General features: G+C 38.5%; 1 protein-coding gene across 1 annotated transcript; it reads left to right on the top strand.

Moving 5' to 3' along the window:
• The first annotated feature begins 11,954 nt into the window (after positions 1 to 11,954).
• LOC114498952 (olfactory receptor 2D2-like) lies at positions 11,955 to 13,295 on the top strand. Its single transcript, XM_028514942.2, has one exon. It carries the CDS (start codon positions 11,985 to 11,987, stop codon positions 12,918 to 12,920), a length of 936 nt encoding a protein of 311 aa, XP_028370743.1. The 5' UTR covers positions 11,955 to 11,984; the 3' UTR covers positions 12,921 to 13,295.
• The last annotated feature ends 9,084 nt before the right edge of the window (positions 13,296 to 22,379 follow it).

The raw sequence follows: 22,379 nt of genomic DNA, 5'->3' as shown, positions 1-22,379 counted from the left end.
GGCATCTTGGTTGCTTCCAGCATCTAGCTATTGTAAATTGTGCTGCTATGAACATTGGGATGCATAGGTTCTTTTGAATTGGTGTTTTAGTATTCTTAGGATAGAGTCCCAGCAGTGGAATTGCTGGGTCAAAAGGCAGATCCATTTTTAGTTTTCTGAGGAAGTTCCATACTGCTTTCCATAGTGGTTGTACCAGTCTGCAGTCCCACCAACAGTGCACTAGGGTCCCCTTTTCTCCCCAACCTCTCCAACACTTGTTGTTTGTTGCTTTGTTTATGATGGTCATTCTGTCTGGTGTGAAGTGGTATCTCATTGTGGTTTTAATTTGCATCTCTCTGATAGCTAGTGATAGTGAACATCTTTTCATGTGTCTTTGGATTTTCTCTATGTCCTCCTTGGAGAAGTGTCTGTTCAAGTCCTTTGCCCACTTTTTAATTGGATTCCTTGTCTTCTTAGAGTGCAGTTGTGTAAGTTCTTTATATATTTTGGAGATTAAACCCTTGTCTGAGGTATCATAGGCAAATATGTTTTCCCATACAGTTGGGTCTCTTTTAATTTTGATACTGTTTTCCTTAGCTGTACAGAAGCTTTTAATTTTGATGAGGTCCCATTTGTTTATTCTTTCCTTTATGTCTCTTGCTCTAGGGAACACGTCAGTAAAAAAGTTTCTTCGTGAAATATCTGAGATTTTGCTGCCTACATTTTCCTCTAGGACTTTAATGGTGTCACGTTTTATATTTAAGTCTTTTATCCACCTTGAATCTATTTTTGTATAGGGTGTAAGTTGGTGCTCAAGTTTCATTTTTTTGCATGTGCTGTCCAGTTCTCCCAACACCATTTGTTGAAGAGGCTATTTTTATTCCATTTAATGTTGCTGCCTCCTTTGTCAAATATTAATTGACCATAGAGACTTGGGTTTATTTCTGGGCTCTCTGTTCTGTTCCATTGGTCTATGTGCCTGTTTTTATGCCAGTACCAGGCTGTTTTGATTACAGTGGCCTTGTAGTATAGTTTAGTGTCGGGTATTGTGATCCCTCCTACTTTACTCTTCTTTCTCAAAATTGCAGCAGCTATTCGGGGTCCTTTATGATTCCATATTAATTTCTGAAGTGTTTGTTCTATGTCTGTGAAATAAGCCATTGGTACTTGAATAGGTGTTGCATTGAATGTGTAAATTGCTTTGGGTAGTATGGACACTTTGATGATATTAATTCTTCCAATCCATGAATACGGTATATGTTTCCATTTGTTTGTGTCTTCCTTGATTTCTTTCTTCAGTGTTGTGTAGTTTTCTGAATATAGGTCTTTTACCTCTTTGGTTAGGTTTATTCCTAGATATTTTATTTTTCTTTTTGCTATTTCGAATGGGATTTTTTCCTTGATCTCTGTTTCTGCTGTTTCATGGTTGGTGTACAGAAATGCCTTTGATTTCTGGATATTGACTTTGTATCCCGCTGTTTTGCCAAATTCATTTATTAGGTCAAGCAGTTTTTTGGTAGAGTCTATAGGATTTTCTATGTATACTTTCATGTCATCTGCAAACAGTGACAGTTTTGTTTCCTCCTTTCCGATTTGGATGCCTTTTATTTCTTTTTCTTGTCTGATTGTTGTGGCTAAAACTTCCAGTACTATATTGAATAGAAGTGGTGAAAGTGGACAGCCTTGTCTTGTTCCTGATCTTAGTGGAAAAGATTTTAGTTTTTGGCCATTGAGTATGATGTTGGCTGAAGGTCTCTCATATATGGCCTTTATTATGTTGAGGAATGCTCCCTCTAGTCCCACTTTGCTGAGTGTTTTTATCATGAATGGGTGCTGTACCTTATCAAAACCTTTTTCTGGATCAATTGATATGATCATGTGGTTTTTGTCTTTGCTTTTGTTTATGTGATGTATTACATTTACTGACTTGCGAATATTGAACCATCCTTGCATCCCTGGAATGAATCCCACTTGGTCATGGTGTATGATCTTTTTAATGTATTGTTGGATGCGGTTTGCCAGTATTTTGTTGAGGATTTTAGTGTCAATGTTCATCAGTGATATTGGCCTAAAGTTTTCTTTCTTTGTTGTGTCTTTATTTGGTTTTGGAATTAGGATGATGTTGGCCTCATAAAAAGAGTTTGGGAGACTCCCATCTTTTTGGATTTTTTGGAATAGTCTGTGAAGGATAGGGGTTAGCTCTTCCTTAAATGCTTTGTAGAATTCTCCTGTGAAAACATCTGGTCCCGGGCTTTTGTGTGTTGGGAGTTTTTTGATTACTGCTTCAATTTCTTTAGTTGTTATTGGTCTGTTCAGGCTTTCTGCTTCTTTTTCATTGAGTTTTGGAAGATTACATTTTTCTAGAAAGTTGTCCATTTCACCTAGGTTTTCAAATTTCTTGGCATACAGCTCTTTGTAGTAATTTCTTACAACCCATGTATTTCTGTGGTATCTGTTGTAATCTCTCCTCTTTCATTTCTGATTGTGTTTATTTGGGTCTTCTCTCTTTTTTTCTTGATGAGTCTGCTTAAAGGCTTGTCGATTTTGTTTATCTTTTCGAAGAACCAGCTCTTGGATTCATTGATCCTTAGAATTGTGCTTTTAGTCTCGATGTCATTTAATTCTGCTCTGATCTTGGTTATTTCCTTCCTTCTGCTTGCTCTGGGCTGCCTTTGTTGTTGTTCCTCAAGTTCTTGTAGACGTAGGGTTAGGTTGTTTGTTTGGAATGTTTCTAACCTTTTTAGGTGGGCCTGTATCGCTATGAACTTCCCTCTCAGGACTGCCTTGGCTGTGTCCCATAAGTTTTGGGTTGTTGTGAGTTCGTTTTCATTTGTTTCCAGAAACCTTTTGATTTCTTCCCTAATATCATCCTTGACCCATTCATTGTTTAATAGCATGCTATTTAATCTCCATGATTTTGAGTGTTTTTTTTTTTTTTTTTTCCTTCAGGTTGGTTTCTAGCTTCAGTCCCTTGTGGTCTGAGAAAATGCTTGGTATGATTTCAATTTTCTTGAAATTCTTGAGGCTTGTTTTGTGTCCTATCATGTGGTCTATCTTTGAGAATGTTCCATGTACATTTGAAAAGAATGTATATTTAGTTTCTTTTGGGTGGAGGGCTCTATATATATCAGTAAAGTCCATTTCCTTAAGGGTATTGTTCAATGCCACAATATCTTTGTTGATATTTTGTTTAGAAGATCTGTCCATTTTTGATAGTGGGGTGTTAAAATCTCCCACTATAATTGTGTTGCTGTCCATATCTTTCCTGAAGTCCTCTTAGATTTTCTTTATGTATTTTGGCGCTCCTATGTTGGGTGCATAAATATTTACAATATTTATGCCTTCTTGATGGATTCTTCCCTTGAGTATTATGAAGTGACCTTCTGGGTCTCTCTTTATGGACTGTTTTTGGAAGTCTATTTTGTCTGATATGAGTATTGCTACCCCGGCTTTTTTTTTCCTGTCCATTTGCTTGGAAGATTTGTTTCCAGCCTTTCACTTTCAGCCTGTGTAGGTCTTTTATCCTGAGGTGGGTCTCTTGTAGGCAGCAGATATGTGGGTCATTTTTTTCTTATCCAATCAGCAATTCTATGTCTTTTGATTGGAGCATTTAATCCATTTACGTTTAAGGTTATTACTGATAGGTACTTATCCATTGTCTTTTATGTACATGTGTTCCTCTCTCTCTCTCTCTCTCTCTTTTCCCTCCCTTCCTTAAAGCAGTCCTTTTAGAATCTCTTGCAGGGCTGGTTTGGTCAAGGTGTATTCTTTTAGACTTCTTTTGTCTGGGAAGCTTCTTATTTGGCCTTCTATCTTGATCGAGAGCCTTGCTGGATATAGTACCCTTGGTTGCAGCCCTCTGGTTCTCATTACCTGGAGTATTTCTTGCCATTCTCTTCTGGCTTGAAGTGTTTCCATTGAGAAGTCAGCTGTTAGCCTTATTGGGGCTCCCTTGTATGTTACTTCCTGTTTCTCCCTTGCTGCCTTTAAAATTCTCTCTTTGTCTTGAAATTTTGTCATTTTAATTATGATGTGCCTTGGGGTGGGTCTCTTTGGGTTCCTCTTGATTGGGACTCTCTGTGTTTACTGGATCTGTGTGACTTTTTCTCTCATCAAATTAGGGAAGTTCTCCTTCATTACTTGTTCAACTAGGTTTTCAATCCCTTGCTTTTCTTCTTCTCCTTCTGGTATCCCTATTATACGGATATCATTATGTTTCATATTGTCTTGCATTTCTCTTAATCCCTCTTCATTCATTCTAAGCCTCTTTTCCTTTTCTTGCTCTTTCTGGATGCTGTTTTCTACTTTGTCCTCCAGCTCGCTAATCCAATCTTCTGCTTCATCAATCCTGCTTTTCATTCCTTCTACTGTGTTCTTCAGTTCAGAAATTGTATTCTTCATTTCCTCTTGACCTTTGTTGAGAGTTTCTATTTCCTTTTTCATGTTTATATAGTTTGCCGTGAGATTGATGTAGTTTCCCTCTAATTTCCGAAAGCTCATTGTGAGTTCATTGGACTTCCTGGTAATCATTGTTTTGAACTCACTATCTGATAGTTGAGTTGCTTCTATTTCATTTAGCATTTTTCCTGAGGCTTCCTCGTTTCCCTTCAATTGGGGGTTGTTTCTTTGTTTTCTCATTGTTCGTGGGTTTCTTCTTTTTTCTTCTTGTTAATTTGATCTGTTCTAATTCCCTTTAATTATGGTGTGAACTTCACTGGTAGAATATTTGTGAGATTCAGTGGTGCAATCTCCTTTGTGTATCCTGGTGCTCACAGCTTCCCCCTATTCTTTTTAGTGATCAGTTGGAGGAGTAAGGCAAAATGGTTTAAAACAGCAAGACAGTATACTATGATATTTACTTTAGCAGACAGTAGAGAAGAGAAAGGTTATCCTTTGGCTCCTTATAGTGTTAACTGTGATCCTCCACTCCACTATCCACGTTTTAGAAAGGATGGAAAGAAGGTAAGACTCTTATTGGGGACGAGCGGATTGTTAGTTGGATCTAGAAAGCTGTGAGGCTGTGGGAGGTCAGATTCTAAGGTAGGGTTGGACTAAAGATTAGTATATAGGAGTAGTGAGTAAAAGAATAGAGACAACACCCACAATGGTATAGTTCAGAAAATTGCAAAGTGAGCTGAGATCAGGTAGGGGTATTGAGAAGCATTTGCAATTGTATAAACTAGGTCTTACTAGCAGTAATAGTAAAGTGACAGTCTTGTGGCAGAATCAATGAGGTCTAGATAACAAGAATAAAGAGTATAGAACCTTGAGAGGTGTATTAATGGAACACAGATGAAGGATAGTAACTTCTCAACACCTTGTGACTGAGATACCAGGGGGAACCTATCAAATGACAGTATAACCAGCCAAGCAAAGAAGATTATACAGAAAGAAAAAGAATACCAAAATATTATTAAAATAAAAAATGTTGGAAGAGTGAGAAAAAGATAATACAAATTTACAGTAACTTGCAAGATTAAAATAAAAAAAAGGAAAGAAAAGCAGAAGATGTAGTGCAGGAGAGATAAATTTGGAGTGGAAAGAATAATATTAGGATGAATGGAAGAGAAACATAAGGGATTGCGAGATAAAAATAATAAGAATTGAAAAATAAAATGTCACGTAAAACACAAGATAAAATCAATCAACCAACAACAGCCAGAGAAACCAAACAAAGCCAAACAAACAAACAAACAAAAACAAACAAACAAAAAAACCCTCTTGTTGGTTTCTAACTGGCCAGACCAGTTTTTCTGATTTTGCTGGCTTCAGCTGGCTGAGGGACCTTTGACATGCTTCTATCTCTCCCAGCCAGACCTCAGCTGGTCTTCAGGAAGCCTAGGCGCTCCCGCACACACTTGCTCTCTGGATCTCACTTCCACGTTCTTCTGGACTCCGGGGTCCAGCAGGTTTCCAGCTCTATGATCTCAGGAGGCACCTGAGACATTTTTGGATTCACTGCGCCCTCCCTGGGGAACATAAAAGGGTGCACCCCTCCCCCAGACTTTTGAGATTTGGGGTCTAGGATTGCCCTAAGCCCTCACGGCGACCCTTCCGGCATCAAAGCGCGAGAGAGTCAGTCAGCCTGACGGGGCGCCTGCCAAGCCGTTTCCAGCTCCGTGTTCCCTGCCGAACCGCACACTCCGACCGGGTGTGGGCGCCTTTCCCGGCTCCCCCCGTCGGGCTGGCTGGAAATCTCTGAGCCACCACTGTAGGAACGCACCAAGTGCCACGTCCCTCCCGGGATTGCAGCGGGCATTGCAGCGCGCAATTCAGGCCTCCCTATGAGGCGCGAGTGGAGGCGCGGCCACCAATCTGCACTTCCTCCGGGCTAGGGTTGCAGGCACCCTTCCAGGCTGCCCCCAGTCCTGTCGGCTACTGTCCCTCACTCCTCCCAGGCCTCTGGGTGGGTTTTCATAGTCCCTGGGCTATTTTTTCCCAGTCCAACTGTCCAATCTGTTCCTTTTAGCAACACGTTCTCCTTTGGAGTTGCTCACCCCCAGTATTCCGGGGAGGGAGCAGCGACTTCCCTCTCCCGGGCGCCCTGGGGCAGACCCCAGAGCAACCCGGGCGGGCCTGGGGCCTGCACACCCCTAGACCCCGCGCTGATCCCTGGGCGCCTTTTGTCCTGTAGCAGAATTCTTACTGTCTGGTTTTCCAGTGAGTGCAATAATTTTTGATGTCCTGCTTTCAAGAGTGATTAGGTAACCTAGTCCACTTGCTCTGTTTCTCCACCCATCCGTGAGTTTCCCTCCTCTTCAAAGAAGCCAAGAAAAACACTGCCTAGAGTAAAGCCGCCATCTTCCCTCTCGGAATTTCTTTAAGTCTGTAAGACACACTGCTGTGTTTTCATCTCTTATGTCATTGTTCTAATTTAACTTTTAGATACTTAATCCATTTATAGACTACCTCCTTGTGTCAGATTAGGTAGGAACTCAGTTTCATTTTTCTCATTGTAGTGAAGTAATTTTTCCCAACACTGTATACTAAACAACTATTTTTTCCTCTGCCTAAGGCTATGTTAAATGTAAAGGTAAATCTCCTGGGTTACTGTAAACATCCAACTGCAATGGTTATTGGCATTACCCTAAATTTATAGATCAATTTGAGGAGAAATGATATCTTTAAAACATTAAAATCAACTGACCCAAAAGATGAAATATCTCTCCATTTATGGAAATTATCTTCTACTTTACCAGAGCTTATTTGTTACCCCCATGATTCATTTCTACATACTTTATAATTTTTGGTGCTATTGTGAAATTGTATGCTGTTTTTAAAGTTACATTTTTAATTGGTTATTGCTGCTAGAGAGGTATAAAACTTGTTTTAATATTTTAAGTTTGAGCTCTGATACAGAAAACTTGTAATCTTTCTTTACAACTTCTAACAGTTTGTTGAATTTTTTGTTTGGTTTCCAGATTGGTAATCATATGATAAGCAAGTAGTATAGTTTTATATCTTGCCTTCTATTTCTTGTATCTTATGTTTTTTATATTTTTATTTCTTCATGGTATCCTTTATTACTCTCAGCACTGTGCTAAACAATAATGGTGAGAACAGAATCCTTCCTTGTCTTGTTCCTTATCTTCGAGACTGCACCACAAATTTCTCTATTAAGTATGAGACATGGTGTCAGGTTTTGATGCATAACCAACCAGTTTAGAAAACAAGTTTATTTATTCCTGATTTACAAAGATTAAATAATAAGAAATATATTTTAACATATGTTTTTCCTACACCACTGAGATTATCGCCTGCTTTTATTTTTGAGTGTAATAATTAATAAATTTCTTTGTTGTGTTTCTGATGTTGAAACACATTTGCATGCCAGAGATAAATAAGAGTTAATTATGCCATATTATTCTTAAATACACTTGGATCCAATTAGCTATCCTTTTACATCTACATTCTCCCATAAATGGAGATGTGAGTGCTAACAACATGTTATTTTTCTTTTGTTGTCCTGGTAATCATCAGAAAGTTTTTGATGGGAAATGCAACTCAGGATTCACCCTAATGATTCAGAATTCTCCTGAGCTTTTGAGTGTCTCCAGAGACTGCTCATGTATCCCTTTGTTCACCTCTTTTAAATGGAAGCATAGTTGCAGATTGTGTCCTGAAGTCAATGATAAGACCTCTGAACATGGGAGATGCAGAGATTCCCTTTCCTGCCTTGTCCTTGATTTTACTGAGCCCTTTGACTTCATGACAAGATGATCCAAGTCTCTACCCTGCCCATTGTGTAGCTATACACCTGCAGCAGTTCCCTGAACAGTGAGATGTCTTTATTGGTTTTGGAATGCTAAGTTGATCTTTTTTTGTCCACCAGAGGAGGAACTGTTGGTAAGGATATTAGAGGGAGGGAAAGGGGAGACACACATTGAACAAAGGGGATATCCTGGCATATATTAAGAGTGAATTGATTTCAATGCCTTCATACATTTAAGTTTTTAAACTCAACTAATTTTTATCCAAACAATATAGTTCTTAGGGCTATAGTTCTTCTGTAATAAATCTAGCTAACGTTTTCCCCATAGTGGATCTTCCTCATCAAACCACAATTTCCGTGTTGAATTCCCTGTGAAGAAGAACCCTGGTTCTCACCTGAGGGAGATAAAAGTGGAGTTTCCATGGAGTCATTATTGATCCCCTGGGAGTAAATTCTTACACCTCCGCATGAGACTTGGAGATAGTAAGTGGATATTGATGGTAGGGAATAGGTGATTTTGAGGTCAGAAGATCTTGGAATTACAAATTTAGTAGCTTTCTCTTGGTTTCTATGGATTTTCCCAGTATCCTCTTCCTAAAATAAATGTGAATTAGACAATGCATAGTTTTGTGATCCTATCATTCTATCCTATATCTAGTAATATATATCATTTTAGAGAAATGAACTCACAAGTTGATGTTAAATCTGGAGAAAGGGCAGAATAATATGAAAGACTGACAGAAGACGGGATTTTCTTACAGAAGCTTCCTCACCCTGAAGTGGGCCTGGGGGAGCAAATTTTCCTCCAGAGTTGCATGGGAGAATAATATGCTTTAAAAAAGAAATTGGGAGGGGTCAGGGATGTAACCTTCTAATATTATATTCCCAGGGTCAGTGAGCATCCCTACTATTTGACACCTCACCAGTCACACTCATTTCTGACTCATTCACCTGTCTCCTGCTACTTTGTCTCCAGTCAAATCAGCTCAAAAACATGTGCTGAACACAGATTCTGTGCCAAGATTTATCTTATTTGCTGTGAATAAAGAGGAGGCAGATGTGGTCGCTGTTGTTGAATGTATTACAGTAACAGAGAAAGAAAATAACTTCCATATAATTTGTTAAGAGCAATGATGGAGGTAAGTACATCGTGCAGTAAGTACATTGATGTGTCTAGGCTGTACCAGGGGTTTGTAAATTTGTGTACTTGTGTGTGTCTGTGTCTGTGTGTGTTAGATATGGGGGTGGGGAATGGTCAAGAAGGCATAGAAATCAGCAGTATCCTGGATACCGCTGATATAAACATCACTTAGACCTTTGTGACAAGTGTTCCATTTTTATCCTCTCTGTCTTTTCTTCAAAACCAAGGAACATTATTTTCTTATCATTTATTTTTCCCTGATATCTAGACATATGATTAATACCTCTGGGAAGGAAGTGAACTGTGGCAGAAGAAGTAAGTCTAAAGGCCCTGAGCTGAACCATAACCTGGAGACTTTAACAACTAACCAGGTAGTACCTTCCACTGGGGGATGGTAATTTCAAAAGTGCCTATCTTGAAATAGTCTGTGTTCTGAAAATTTATTATTGTATCAGGTATTTAACAGTAGACTATATTTTTTATTAATAGCAAATTTATATGAGTTTGACTTAGTAATTGTTAGATCATATGGATTCACTCAGTTCAGTACATTCTTTCATAAACCAGTATTTTCTGTGAATCTGTGATGTTCCAGAAACACAATGGCACTGGGTTTAAAATGTGATTGTAGTTTGGTCCTCCTATCTGAGAGTCTTTGTCCTCAGAAGCTGGGTCTTCTGTGTGTACCCCATCACTAAGCAAGTGCTTGGTCAATAACATTTACTCAACAAATAAGGTGATTGAGTATTCAAGGTGTGATGAATGTTCAACAGAAATGATCCTAACTCTAAGTAGTATGTATACCTTTAAAAAGAGGGAATATTAGAAGGCTGAGCAAAAACAAGTAGAATATAAAAATACAGTGTGTCCTAGTTATGTGGGGGAAAATGCCTAGAAAGGTGGCCTGTGTCAAAAAAGAGTCATGAATGATAATCGAGCACAGATGTGATTGTTCAGGTTAACATTTTATTTATTTGTTTATTATTCCAATGATGAATTGAAATCTTTCATCATTTTGGGTCATGGGCCCATCCAAATACCTGAGACTCCATTTTCAGATGACTTAGAGTATAATCATGTCTTTTTTGAGAAAAACTGGCAATTCCTTTAGCCCGGGAGTTCTTTACTTGGAATTCAGGAGGTTCTTCCATTTGATGGAAATGCTATTGCTTTACTTTACTTTAACTGAAATCCAAAATGCTTTTCTTGTTTGAATGTAGGTAAACAGCCCAAATCAACATGATCCATATCCATGACTTTATCACGAGTTGAAATCTGAGATATTTTTACATTGCATTGCAGCTGTTGAAGGTATCTCAAAATATCATTTAGGCTCATCATTTTGAAATTAAGGTGGCTTTTAGATGTGTCACAACATTTTCACATTTAATGTTTTAAAAAAGCAAGTGTATTATTATATCTCATATTTGTTTTCTAAAACTATTATACCTATATTTTCATGGAGTTTTTTTGATAATCCTATACATTTCATTTTTTGTATGTATGCACATTTGCATATGTATGTAGCTCATACATTTAAAACATTATTTTGAAGCACCTTTAACAACAGATGTAGGGTTGATAGACCAAGTCTCCCATAGAGCCTTAACATGTAGACTTTCAATTTTTTTTCTCTTTTTTTGTAGTGGTCCTACACTGTTTATCATTGCTCCCAATCTCTTGGATGTCTCTCTAGGCAGACTTTTAAAACAACTCAGTTAAACTATATGGCCAAATAAATTTTATTTACTTTATTTAATTGATGATTATTTATAAAAAAAAGTCCTATGGTGTGTTTAATAAAGTACACAAAAATGAAAAAATATAGGCAAATTTTTGAAAATAGTTCATAATTTCTGGGAGGAGTAGACACAGAACACAAGGAAGGGAAACACGATGGGCTGGAGGTAGCAGATCAGTGCTGTGTAGTCTGAACAAAGAGAACTAACCACGTTGGTGGGTTAAAATAGAAATTATGCCATGATGGGTGTCCATTATTTTGGAAGTTCATGGACAGTTAAGATTGATACTGGAGCTCCAGTTAAAGGGAAAATAGGATTTCCAAAGAGATTATGGCATATTTTCCAGAGATACCTCTTGGTTTAACAGCTCTTTCTAAACAGGCCATTTTCTCCAAGACAAAAGTCAGTTCCATTTGATTTCTCATATCTTTGTGACTACCCTTTCAAGAAATAGATACCAGAAATGGTTGGATATCCAAAGAATGAAAATCATCTGCAACTACATGAGATGTGGCAGGTGTGGCAAGAGCAGCATAAGCCTCAAGGTTTTAGATAAAAATAGGGTAAAATTAAATAGCATGGCTTATATGTGAATTCAATCTGTCTTTTTATTATTAGATATGGATTGTTACAAATAAAGAAGACAATGTTTTGATCTACTCTACACCTGCCAGAGGACATTAAAAATGAATGTACCATTTTATAAAGATTTAACTTTTGCAAACTTGAAAATGTTCCAACTAAAGCAGCATGATCATCTTCCAAAAACCTTATAAAGAAGATTCTTGAAATGGTTGGTAGTGAGTGGATGTAATTCCTAAGCCCTCCAACTCTGAATTGTATAATTTCTTAGGTTATGCATGTCTATGTTTCACATGTAGTAACTTTGTACTGAAAAAGGAGACAAACCATGAGAGAGACCAATCAGACACAGGTGACAGAATTCTTCCTTCTGGGACTCTCTGACAACCCACACACTCAGCAGCTACTATTCATCTTATTCCTGGGAATTTACCTTGTCACTGTGGTTGGAAATCTGCTTCTTATGTCGCTTGTACTGGTTGACTCCCTGCTTCACACACCTATGTATTTCTTTCTCTGCAATTTATCTCTGGCTGACCTCTGTTTCTCTACCAACATCGCTCCTCAGGCCCTTGTCCACATGCTATCCAGAAAGAAAGTCATTTCATTCACACGTTGTGCAGCCCAGCTTCTAATACAACTGATTTTGGGAGCTACACAGTGTGCCCTTTTGGCAGTGATGTCTTATGATCGGTATGCAGCCATCTGTAACCCTTTGCATTACTCTAGCATTATGACTTGGAGGGTGTGTGTCCAGCTGGCTGCAGGATCATGGACCACTGGCATTCTAGTGGCTGTTGTGGACACCACCTTCACACTAATGCTACCCTACAGAGGCAGCAATAGTATTGAACATTTCTTTTGTGAGGCACCTGCACTTTTGAGCCTAGCATCCACAGACACCTGGATTTCAGAGATGGCCATTTTCCTCATAGGGGTTGTGATTCTCCTCACACCTGTTTCCCTAATCCTGGTATCCTATGGCCACATCATAGTGACTGTGGTCAGGATGAAGTCAGCTGCAGGACGACTCAAGGCATTCTCTACCTGTGGCTCCCACCTCGTGGTGGTCATTCTTTTCTATGGGTCAGCAATTGTCACCTACATGACACCAAAGTCCTCAAAAGAACAGAAAAAACTGCTGTCTGTGTTTTACACAACAGTGACCCCAATGCTTAATCCCCTCATTTACAGCCTGAGAAACAAGGATGTGAAGGGGGCTGTGAGGAAACTGGCTGCAAGGATTTTTCCATACATGGTCTGAAATTGTCACTGACTGTGAGGTCCACCTGGCTCTCTACTTCTAAGACTTGCTGAGTAGTTTCCTCAGCAAGACTAGAATGGGGTATGAGTGTCATCCTGGAGCCTTTTCCATGGACCCAACTCTCCAACCTTTATCCAGCACTTCCTCAGTAAAGAAGAAGGACCATAATCCATGGAGCAATAGGAAGGAGGGCTTCCATCTGGTTGGTCTTTCAGCACCTAAGGGTTAGGAAATTCCCTGAGAAGCATTCACATTTTATAAGCCCTGGAACCTGTGACATCTACCTTATTAAATCATGCTATGTATTAACATCTATTTAATCCAGAATGTACTTCAGTTTCTTTCCTTTATGTTTTAATATTCCTTTGGATTATCAAATAGTAAATTAACACACATTACTTAATTATGCACTATGAGCTAGGTGCCACATGTACATGTACATGCTCATGTACCTCCATACCGGGGTGGGCAAAAGTAGGTTAATGATTATGAGTTCAAAAAACACAGAGTTTATTGTTGAATTGTTATTAATTAATTATTGTATTATTTGTCTGTAGTATTTGTAAACCTATTTTGTCCACCCTTGCATATGTTCAAGGTGGGTAGTGAAGAGTGTAGGTATAGTGAAGTAGAATTTATGAGCTTTACTGTACTCCTCACACTCTCATTAGAGACATGAGTACTGTATCTATTAGGACACACCTTTATAAATATGAGAACAGGGGTGAGAAAACAGCAAGAAATAGTGATAACCCAGAGCAGCGAGAGTAAGAAGCTATTAGCAATCCTGGTCCCAAAGGACCAAGAAGAGGCAACCAGAACTTGGAGAGGGTAGGTCTGTATAGAAGGCCACCAGGCAGCAGCTATGGACTTTGTAGATGGAGGTGAGGAATCCATGGGAAGATGTGTTTCAAAGTCATCCTGGACCTGCTTTGTGAAATTCTGTTACCGTATTAAAAATAAAATCCAGGCTAAACTCCTGATGTGAAGATCCTTAATTTAGTCACATCAACAAAATCCTTTTTACCATGTAAGGTGACATATGTTCAGGGGACTAGGACATGGCCATCTCTGTGGGCCCGTTATTCTGCCTACCATCCTGAGGTCAAGTAAAATGAAAGTGAGGCAGTGATGAATGCTTGGCTGAAATGAGAGATGATCAATTTATAAATGGTGCCAACCTGCTTAGGTGTGTGATTGCCATCATGGAAATGAAACCCTGTGATCTGTCGTTTCATTTGTAAATTCTGTTGGTGATGTTCAGAATGTGCTGCCCTTGTGGAGCCCTGATGCCCTGAGCTGAAGGATACCTTGTGTGGGAGATCAAGCTGGTCCTGGGACCTCCATGGCACACAGAGTTAGAGTTGTTTACATGGTTTGTGGAGAGGACATACCTATGCAGTAAATGCTATTTTACTTTGTTAATTATTACTGCATTCTTGTGATTAGTTTACTCCAAGCTGTGGTGTCATGGTGCAAGCCTGTTGTTTGCCAAGAGTCCAGAGTTGGGCAATGTTCACTGGACAAAATCATAAAATGTGGCTGCTTCAGTGGTTGAGTGACACCCAAGCTTAAAATGGACAGTTAAATTCATTTAATCACAATAAATTTTCCAAAAACTTTAGTAAACAAAGAAACTCTGAGTTATTTGCAGCAGTTTCCTATAAGGTATCCACTTCTACTTGACTGCAACTTCCTTTAACAGCTTCTGTCAAGCAACTCTCACATCCCAGGTGGACAATTGGATACTGACGGAACTGTCAGTAGTGTGGAATTGTCTTTCTCCAGACAAGGCACAGAACACATGGTAGCAGAGGAAGAATTCCTCAATTTCCAGTGGAGTTTTTAGGTACCTTTTTATTTTTCCTGTTTCACTATAATTTCCGTGAGGCAAGAAATTGGTCTGTTTGATTCAGCAATGTGTCTTCTGGGCCTAATGAGGGTCTAACACATGCTGAGTCCTGAATAAAACTTTGTTGCAAAAAAAGAATGAAACACTTCTGGCCAATGTGCAGGTGTAGGTAGAAACACTGTGTCTCCTCTAACAAACAAAAGAAGGACAACAACAATTTAAAAACAAAAAACAATCAGTACTGAAAAAATTGAACTGTATGGAAGTTGGACAACCAAGGAGTTAAAGTGGACACATTCATCCAGACCAGTAGGAGAGGTAGATTCAGGGAGCCAAATGCAGAGGACTCACAGCTGGGCTGCTTGTGGACTCAGCGAGGCAGGGGATTGTGGAGGGATGCAGCAGGCAAGGCAGACACATACCAGTCATAGGACATCACTGCCAGAAGTGGGCACCCAACCAGAAGGAAGACAATGATCTGTGCCATACACCCTCTGAAAGAAATAGTTTTCCTATTTACCAGGAAGCGGACCAGCACTTGAGGGACAATGCTAGTAGAAAAGCAAAGATCTGCAAAAGAGAGGTTACTAAGAAAAAAATAATGGGCATGTGCAGCCGAGAATCCACAAAGATGAGAATGATGATAAGCAGGTTTCCAAGCACAGTCAACAGATAAATGAGGAGAAAAAGAATAAACAGTAGGATCTGGGTCTGCAAGTCCTGCGAAAGGCTGAGGATGATGAACTCAGCCATAAAGGTTTGGTTTTCTTCTCCCATTGAGAGTTACGTCTATTTACCTGTTTGGCACCAACAACAAGGAAAACTTTGGGTTTCTGATGTCAAGTCCTGTAGAAGGGGCTTATTGAAAACTGACACCTAGTATGGAATTCTATGCAGCAGAAAGAAAGAAGGAGCTCCTACCCTTTGCAACAGCTTGGATGGAGCTGGAAAGCATTATGCTAAGCAAAACAAGCCAGGCAGTGAAAGACAAATGTCATATGATATCACCTTTAACAGGAACCTAAACAACAAAACAAAGAAACAAGCAAAATATAACCAAAGACACTGAAAGAGAGGACAGACTGACAGTGACTACAGGGGAGAGAAGAGGGAATTTCAGGGGACAATGGGAAGGGTTCACGGGAACAAATTTAAAGGGCACATGGACAAAAACTAGGGGGAGGGTGGTAATGGGAGGAAAGTGGGGAGGGTTAGAAGGAGGGGCTGGATTGGGAGTAAAAGGGAGAAAACTGTACTTGAACAATGATTAAAATAAAATTAAAAAAATAAAATTAAAAAAAAGAAAACTGACACCTATTTGGGTATGTTTAGCTCTTTTGCTATCCAACTTCTTCTAATTAATGCTAAATAGAACACTTCAATTCTTATTAGCTGTTTGTAATTTTTTACAAGAATTTATTGATTTATTTTTAGAGAGAGGGAAAGGTTGAGACAAAGAGAGAAAGAAAAACATTGATGTGCGAGAGAAGCACTGATTGGTTGCCTCTCATATGTGGCCTGACCTGCACCCTCATTGGGAAAACCAAACCACAGCCCAGGCCTGTGTCCAGACTGGGACAGAAGCAGCAAACTTTTGCCTAGTGGGATGATGCCCACCAACCAAGCCACACCAGTCAGGGCAGTGGCTGTAATTTAAATCCAGCTACACACTGCACAGTAAATATAAAGAACAGTAGTCTCTCAGAGGTAGGATTTGAACACTTATGTACACGTGTGTATATATGTGGCATGGGGAAGAAGATGATTTAATGTCCAGACAGAAAAGGAGAGTAACAAATGAGTGAAAAAGGAGGTAAAAACATGAGCTGTTGTACATTTACATTCCAAGAAAGCCCAGGAACAATTATTCATTCTTTTGTACTCCAAAGATTTCATCTAATTATCAGGTTTACTAATTAGTTCAACAGGATGTGTCTCTATTTAATACATGCAGAAGATGAAGAAGAAAAAAGTAAGAGTGGTTAAAATAGAATAAAGAAAATAGAAGTTAGAAGAAAGCAGGAACAGAACACTGGGCCCAGAGATGTGGGGGAAAGCAGAAGGAAGAGGGGATGCAGGAAGAGATCTGTGAGTCTGGCTGTGTCTCCCAAACCAAAAGTGTGGCTAATGAACCTTTTCTCCCTCTGAGGCCCTAACAGCATTGTGACTAATATGGCCTTTGCAGAAGTCTCCTCATAATGACTGTGACACACACAACTGCATACATGCAGATTATTATCCACACACACCTCATGCTGCACAAAAACCACATCCCACGCAAACATGTGCATATCCACACATCACGGATTGACTCACATAAGTGTTTCATATTCTTATACGTGAACTTTAATTGGCATCAAATCTTTCATCATAACACAAGGTGTCACAGAGCAGGTAACTGGATACTGACCAAGGCTGGGTATACGGGAACCCACCATGCTTGGCTTGTATGAGGAGGTCATTGCAGAATAGGGTGTAGGTGTGCTGGCACCAGGGTGGGGTTCAGTGGCCTCCTCTGGACTAGAAGGACAGTGCTGATGTAATGGGGTCCCCTCTCCTCCACCTGCTCTTACTCATGAAGGGGTTGTAAGTGGCAAGGCCAGCATTCCTGGAACAGTGTCCCATTTAGTCCTGGTTCCTTCACATCTCCTAGGTGCTGAGCCTGCTTGAGATCAAGAGGCTCTTGATGCAGTTCCTCAAAGGAAGGTTCCTAGTTCCTTAAGGTCCTCTGTCTGTTCAATGGGAGATGGGGGAACAAATGCCAGCTGAGGGAAAGGATGCAAACTGAAGGGCTGATAGCTGAGGGCATGGGAGGCAGAGTCAGGCAGAGTGGGATGTTTCTGGAAACACCCTCATCCCTAAGAAGAAAGTCTGGAAGAAGATGTTAGGTTGGGTTTCAAAAGAATGGACATGGAACTGCTGTCTCTGGGAGATTAGCAAGGAAAAGTTGATGGGTAGGAGAATAAATGGGATAGTTCATCTTTCCCAGCACCATTCCCACTCCCCACCACAACCCCCTAGCCAGTACTGCAGAATCCTGCACACTGAGGCTCAGCAGCGGCTTTCCCACTCTCACCTGAGGGCAGAGAGCACGTAGACAGGGGCTGAGGAGTCTCTGGTTTAGGAATCCAGGGTGGAGTGTGGGAGGGAGTGGTTTCTGTAGCCTGCAGAGGTCCACTCTGGAAGACAGTGCCAACTGTAGGTTGCCTCCTAAGCAATGCCTCTCAAGGCCTACACTAGAGTCATCCAAGGAGTGTGACTTCATCCCAATCTTTTCTCCTTATTTGATTCAAGGTACAAACTGCAATTCTCCTAGACCCCAGTTCTGAAGAGCAATAATCCTTCAGGGGAATATCTGAAGATACGGTGCTGAGAGTGATATAAATGAGGGATTCCCTTGGAGATTTAACAGCCCTCAATTTTATCATCTTTCCATCCTCTGAGACATCCTAGGACACTTAGTGTTACATTTGAAATCACAGACTAAAGCCTCTACATCTTTTAAACTGTACACCAGTGTCATTCAAATGACATCAGCAGATATATTCCCAGAGTTTTACAAGTTATCAAACTTATGTTTTTATTTACATGGTGGTTGAATAAAAAGGACAATGAGCATATATTGGATTCTCTGGATGCCAACTTTGTATCTGAGTAATGCAACTTGACTGAAGGGTTGCACTCTCATTCCAGTTTATGGTTGTTAAGATGATAACTTTAAGTAATAGAGTTTAATTTGATTAGCACTGTCCTAATATCCACAGGACACCAAGAGTTTTGAGTGTGCTGTTATCCTAAAGTTGCATACTTTTATTGGACATAAAGTCAAAGCTTTTCTTTTGTGTGGATAATTCACAGTCAAAGGCCACTTTTTATACAACCATTTCTGAAACCATTTGCTTCTTAAACTATTCAATTGAGACTTTGGTTTGGCCACATGAATATGAAACTCCTATAGTTCTCTCAAGATGATGAAAAGATTGAAGGCAAGTTTTACATTTAAATGTTGTATGTATATCATGTAAAGGCTAAATGATGCAAGAGAAAAACGGTGGGAGGATGGAGTTGTCAGATGACAGCACAGGCAGGTGGGATTCAAGGAAGCCCCTGAAGCTGATGGTCCCCCAATCACATTTTTGTGGCAATTTATGTTCAGCAAAACATCAATCAATCACATCAAGGAAATGCTATTACCTTGAATTCTACTGTTTCACTGGTTTTGTGGTTTGGCTTACACACTATTTGCAGTTTAGCTTTGTTTTCACAGCACTTATAAATTTAACTCATACAAATACATGGATTATGTTCTGTGGTATAATATACCATATTTTATTTAACCATGCCCATATTAATGGCCATTTGGGTTATTTCCAATCTTTAGACATTAAAACAAAAACTCTTTGCATATATATCTTTGTAGCTTTGTCAAATGAATTTGAAGAGTAAGTTTTCTTGGACTTGATTGCTGGGTCTCAAGGCATATTCCTTTAAAATATCAATAGACATTGTCAGTTGCATTAATTTATACTCCCTTTAAAATTGCACAAGAGTTCCTACCTAGTTACACCTTTACTCACAACTGGTGTCACACTCTTCAATTTCACATGGAATTGTGAAATTGCATAATACTTTATTCCATAATACTTTATTAGGGAATAATACTTTATTCCATAATACTTTAACTGTACTTGAGGATGAGCATAATTTTATGTTTATTAATCATTTTTATTTCTTTTATTGTAAAAGAACTGTCTGTTTCCTTTCTCATGTTCTTTTATTGGGTTGTTCAACCTTCTTTTACCACTTTGTAAAACCCTTAAATATTATTTAAAAATTGGCTCTTTGACTTTTGCCTTGGAGAGAAGTCTTTTTCCACTTTGCTACTTGACTTCCTTTATGGATATTTGTGTCACACATGTGACCTATAATTGACCATGGGCATATCAATCAGTTTTTTCTTTTTTGACTTCTTATTTTTGTGTTAATATTTGAAAGGCCTCTGTTATGAGAAATAGTGCTTTTAAGAATAATTTATTTTTTTCTCTAAGATATTCATAGCTTTGCTTACATATATCACTTTCTTTACATCTTGATATGCCTAGAATTCATTTTGATAGAAGGAATGAGATAGGTATCCTTAGTTTTTCCCCCAAATAGTCACTTAGCACCATTTATGAGATAATTTTCTATCAGTTTAAAAGACTTATATACAAGACAGTAAAAAGATATATGTGTCCCTATGTTCACTGCAGCATTATTTACAATAGCCAGGACATGGAAAAGAACTTAGCTGTCCTTCAAGTGATGATTGGATAAAGAAGATCTGGAAGATATGATCAATGCAATACTAGTCAGCCATAAAAAGATGAAATATTGTCACTTGCAACAACGTGAATGGATCTTGAGACTGTCATGAGAAATGAAATAAGTAGGTAAAGGGCCAAGAACCATAGATTTCACTTGAATATGGGATGTAAAACAAATAGCAAAAACTTATAGAAATAGACAACTCTGTGGTGGATAGCAGAGAGGAAGGGGGCTTGGGGGAGGATGAAGAGAGTAAATGGGGTCAACTACATGGTGACAAAAGAAGACTAGACTTTGTATGCTTGAAACATATACAATGTTATTACCCAATGTTACCCCCCAAAGTCAATGTAAAAACATAAAAAATAAACTTCTACTAAATTTGGTTCATTTTTATGTCCTCTAGTCTGTCCCTCTTCTGATTCTCTATTTCTATATGAGTACCATGCAATCTTCATTCCTCCTGTTGTTTATTTGTTTGATTCTCAGGTATAAAGAATTAAATTAAACTACATACCTAAGTGTATGACATACTACCATGATTACTGATTTCAAAGCCACTCTCTTGTTTATTTATCTATATATTTATTTTATTTTTTACTTGATTAATATACACCCATACATGATTCCCATTGACCTCATAACCATTCTCATGTATGCAGTGCCATTATTCTGTTCTTATGAAATGATTACTTTGTTTGTGTATGTACTTTCAATTTATATAAGGGATATTGTACTATGTGTCTCTATATGTCTGTTTCTTACTTTCTCACTCAGTTCTAAGTCTTTAAGTTCATTCACGATGCCACATGTACATCCAGTCACTTCTGACTGCTGTGGCATGTCATGTCCTTGGTGTTCATCCATTGCATTTTCACTTATTTCCTCTCTCAGAGAGTTATATCCAAATTATACAACATATTATCACCACTAATAAAAGAACCAGAACTATCTAGAAATGAGTCTGTGTGAGAATGTTTTTGGCACAATAACTGTTACATCACAGAATATGCAGAAACATAAGATGACCAAGTGATACTGGATTCCTTCCCAGAATGGCTCTACCTCATCACAAAGGTAAATGTGTTCTTCTGTTTTGTAGTGTTTTGTTGTCACTTTATTTTATCTGAATTTCTAATTTCTGCATATCTAATACAGACAAATAAATATCTCTTTCATAGTTTACTTGGTAGACTTTTGTTTATTGATGAATTTGAGCATTGCTTTATGTTGTGTAGCCCTTTAAAGTTACTTTTTTTTTTTTGTAACTTCCCTTTATATATTCTCAGCTCTGGGTTTTTTTTTTTTTTTTTTTTTTTTTTTTTTTTGTGTGTGTGGGAGGGGATGGGATTCTTCCTCTCCTTGTTGACTTTTTAGAATTCATTGTAAATACCTGATAGTAAGTTCTTATTTCTTGTTTGTTGGTTTCAGATAAAACAAATATTTTATCTATTTTCTCACCTAGCTTTTAACTTTGTTATTTTTTTATGATTTTATTTATTTATTTTTAGAGATGGAAGGGAGGGGGAAAGAGAGAGAGAAACATCAGTGTGCGGCTTCTGGGGGCCATGGCCTGCAACCCAGGCATGTGCCCTGACTGGGAATCAAATTTGCAATGCTTTGGTTCACAGCCTGTTCTCAATCCACTGAGCTACACCAGACAGGGCTTAACTTTGTTCTTAATGTTTTTTAGTAAACATCTACCCCAGATTTTGATGAAATCAAATTCCACAAATTTTTCCTTATGGATTATGCTTTGGAATTTCTTTACTCTAAGTCAGTAAGACACACTGCTGTGTTTTCTTCTATAATGTTATTGTTCTAATGTAACTTTTAGACACTTAATCCATTTATAGACTGCCTCCTTGTGTCAGATTAGGCAGGAACTCAGTTTTACTTTTCTCATTGTAGTAAACTAATTTTTACCAACACTATTTACTAAACTATTTGTTCTCTGCCTAAGGCTATGTCCAATGTAAAGGTAAATCTCTTGGGTTACTGTAAACATCCAACTTTAATGGTTATTGGTATTATCCTAAATTTATAGACCAATTTGAGGAGAAATGACATCTTTATAACATTAAAATCAACTGACTGAAAAGATGTAATATATCTCCATTTATTGAAATTATCTTCTACTGCTGGATTGGGAGTAAAAGGGAGAAAACTGTACTTGAACAATGATTAAAATAAAAAAATGTTTAAAAAATATAAAAGAAATTATCTTCTACTTTACCAGAGCTTATTTGTTACCCCCATGATTCATTTCTACATACTTTATAATTTTTGGTGCTATTGTG

This window comes from Phyllostomus discolor, chromosome 6 (genome assembly GCF_004126475.2).
Source record: "Phyllostomus discolor isolate MPI-MPIP mPhyDis1 chromosome 6, mPhyDis1.pri.v3, whole genome shotgun sequence".
Lineage (NCBI taxonomy): Eukaryota > Metazoa > Chordata > Mammalia > Chiroptera > Phyllostomidae > Phyllostomus > Phyllostomus discolor.
This window is presented reverse-complemented; position numbering and strand designations above follow the sequence as displayed.

What these genes read in the sequence shown, in the direction of transcription:
- LOC114498952 (XM_028514942.2), top strand. Translation starts at nt 11,985, where the DNA reads ATGAGAGAGACCAATCAGACACAGGTGACAGAATTCTTCCTTCTGGGA.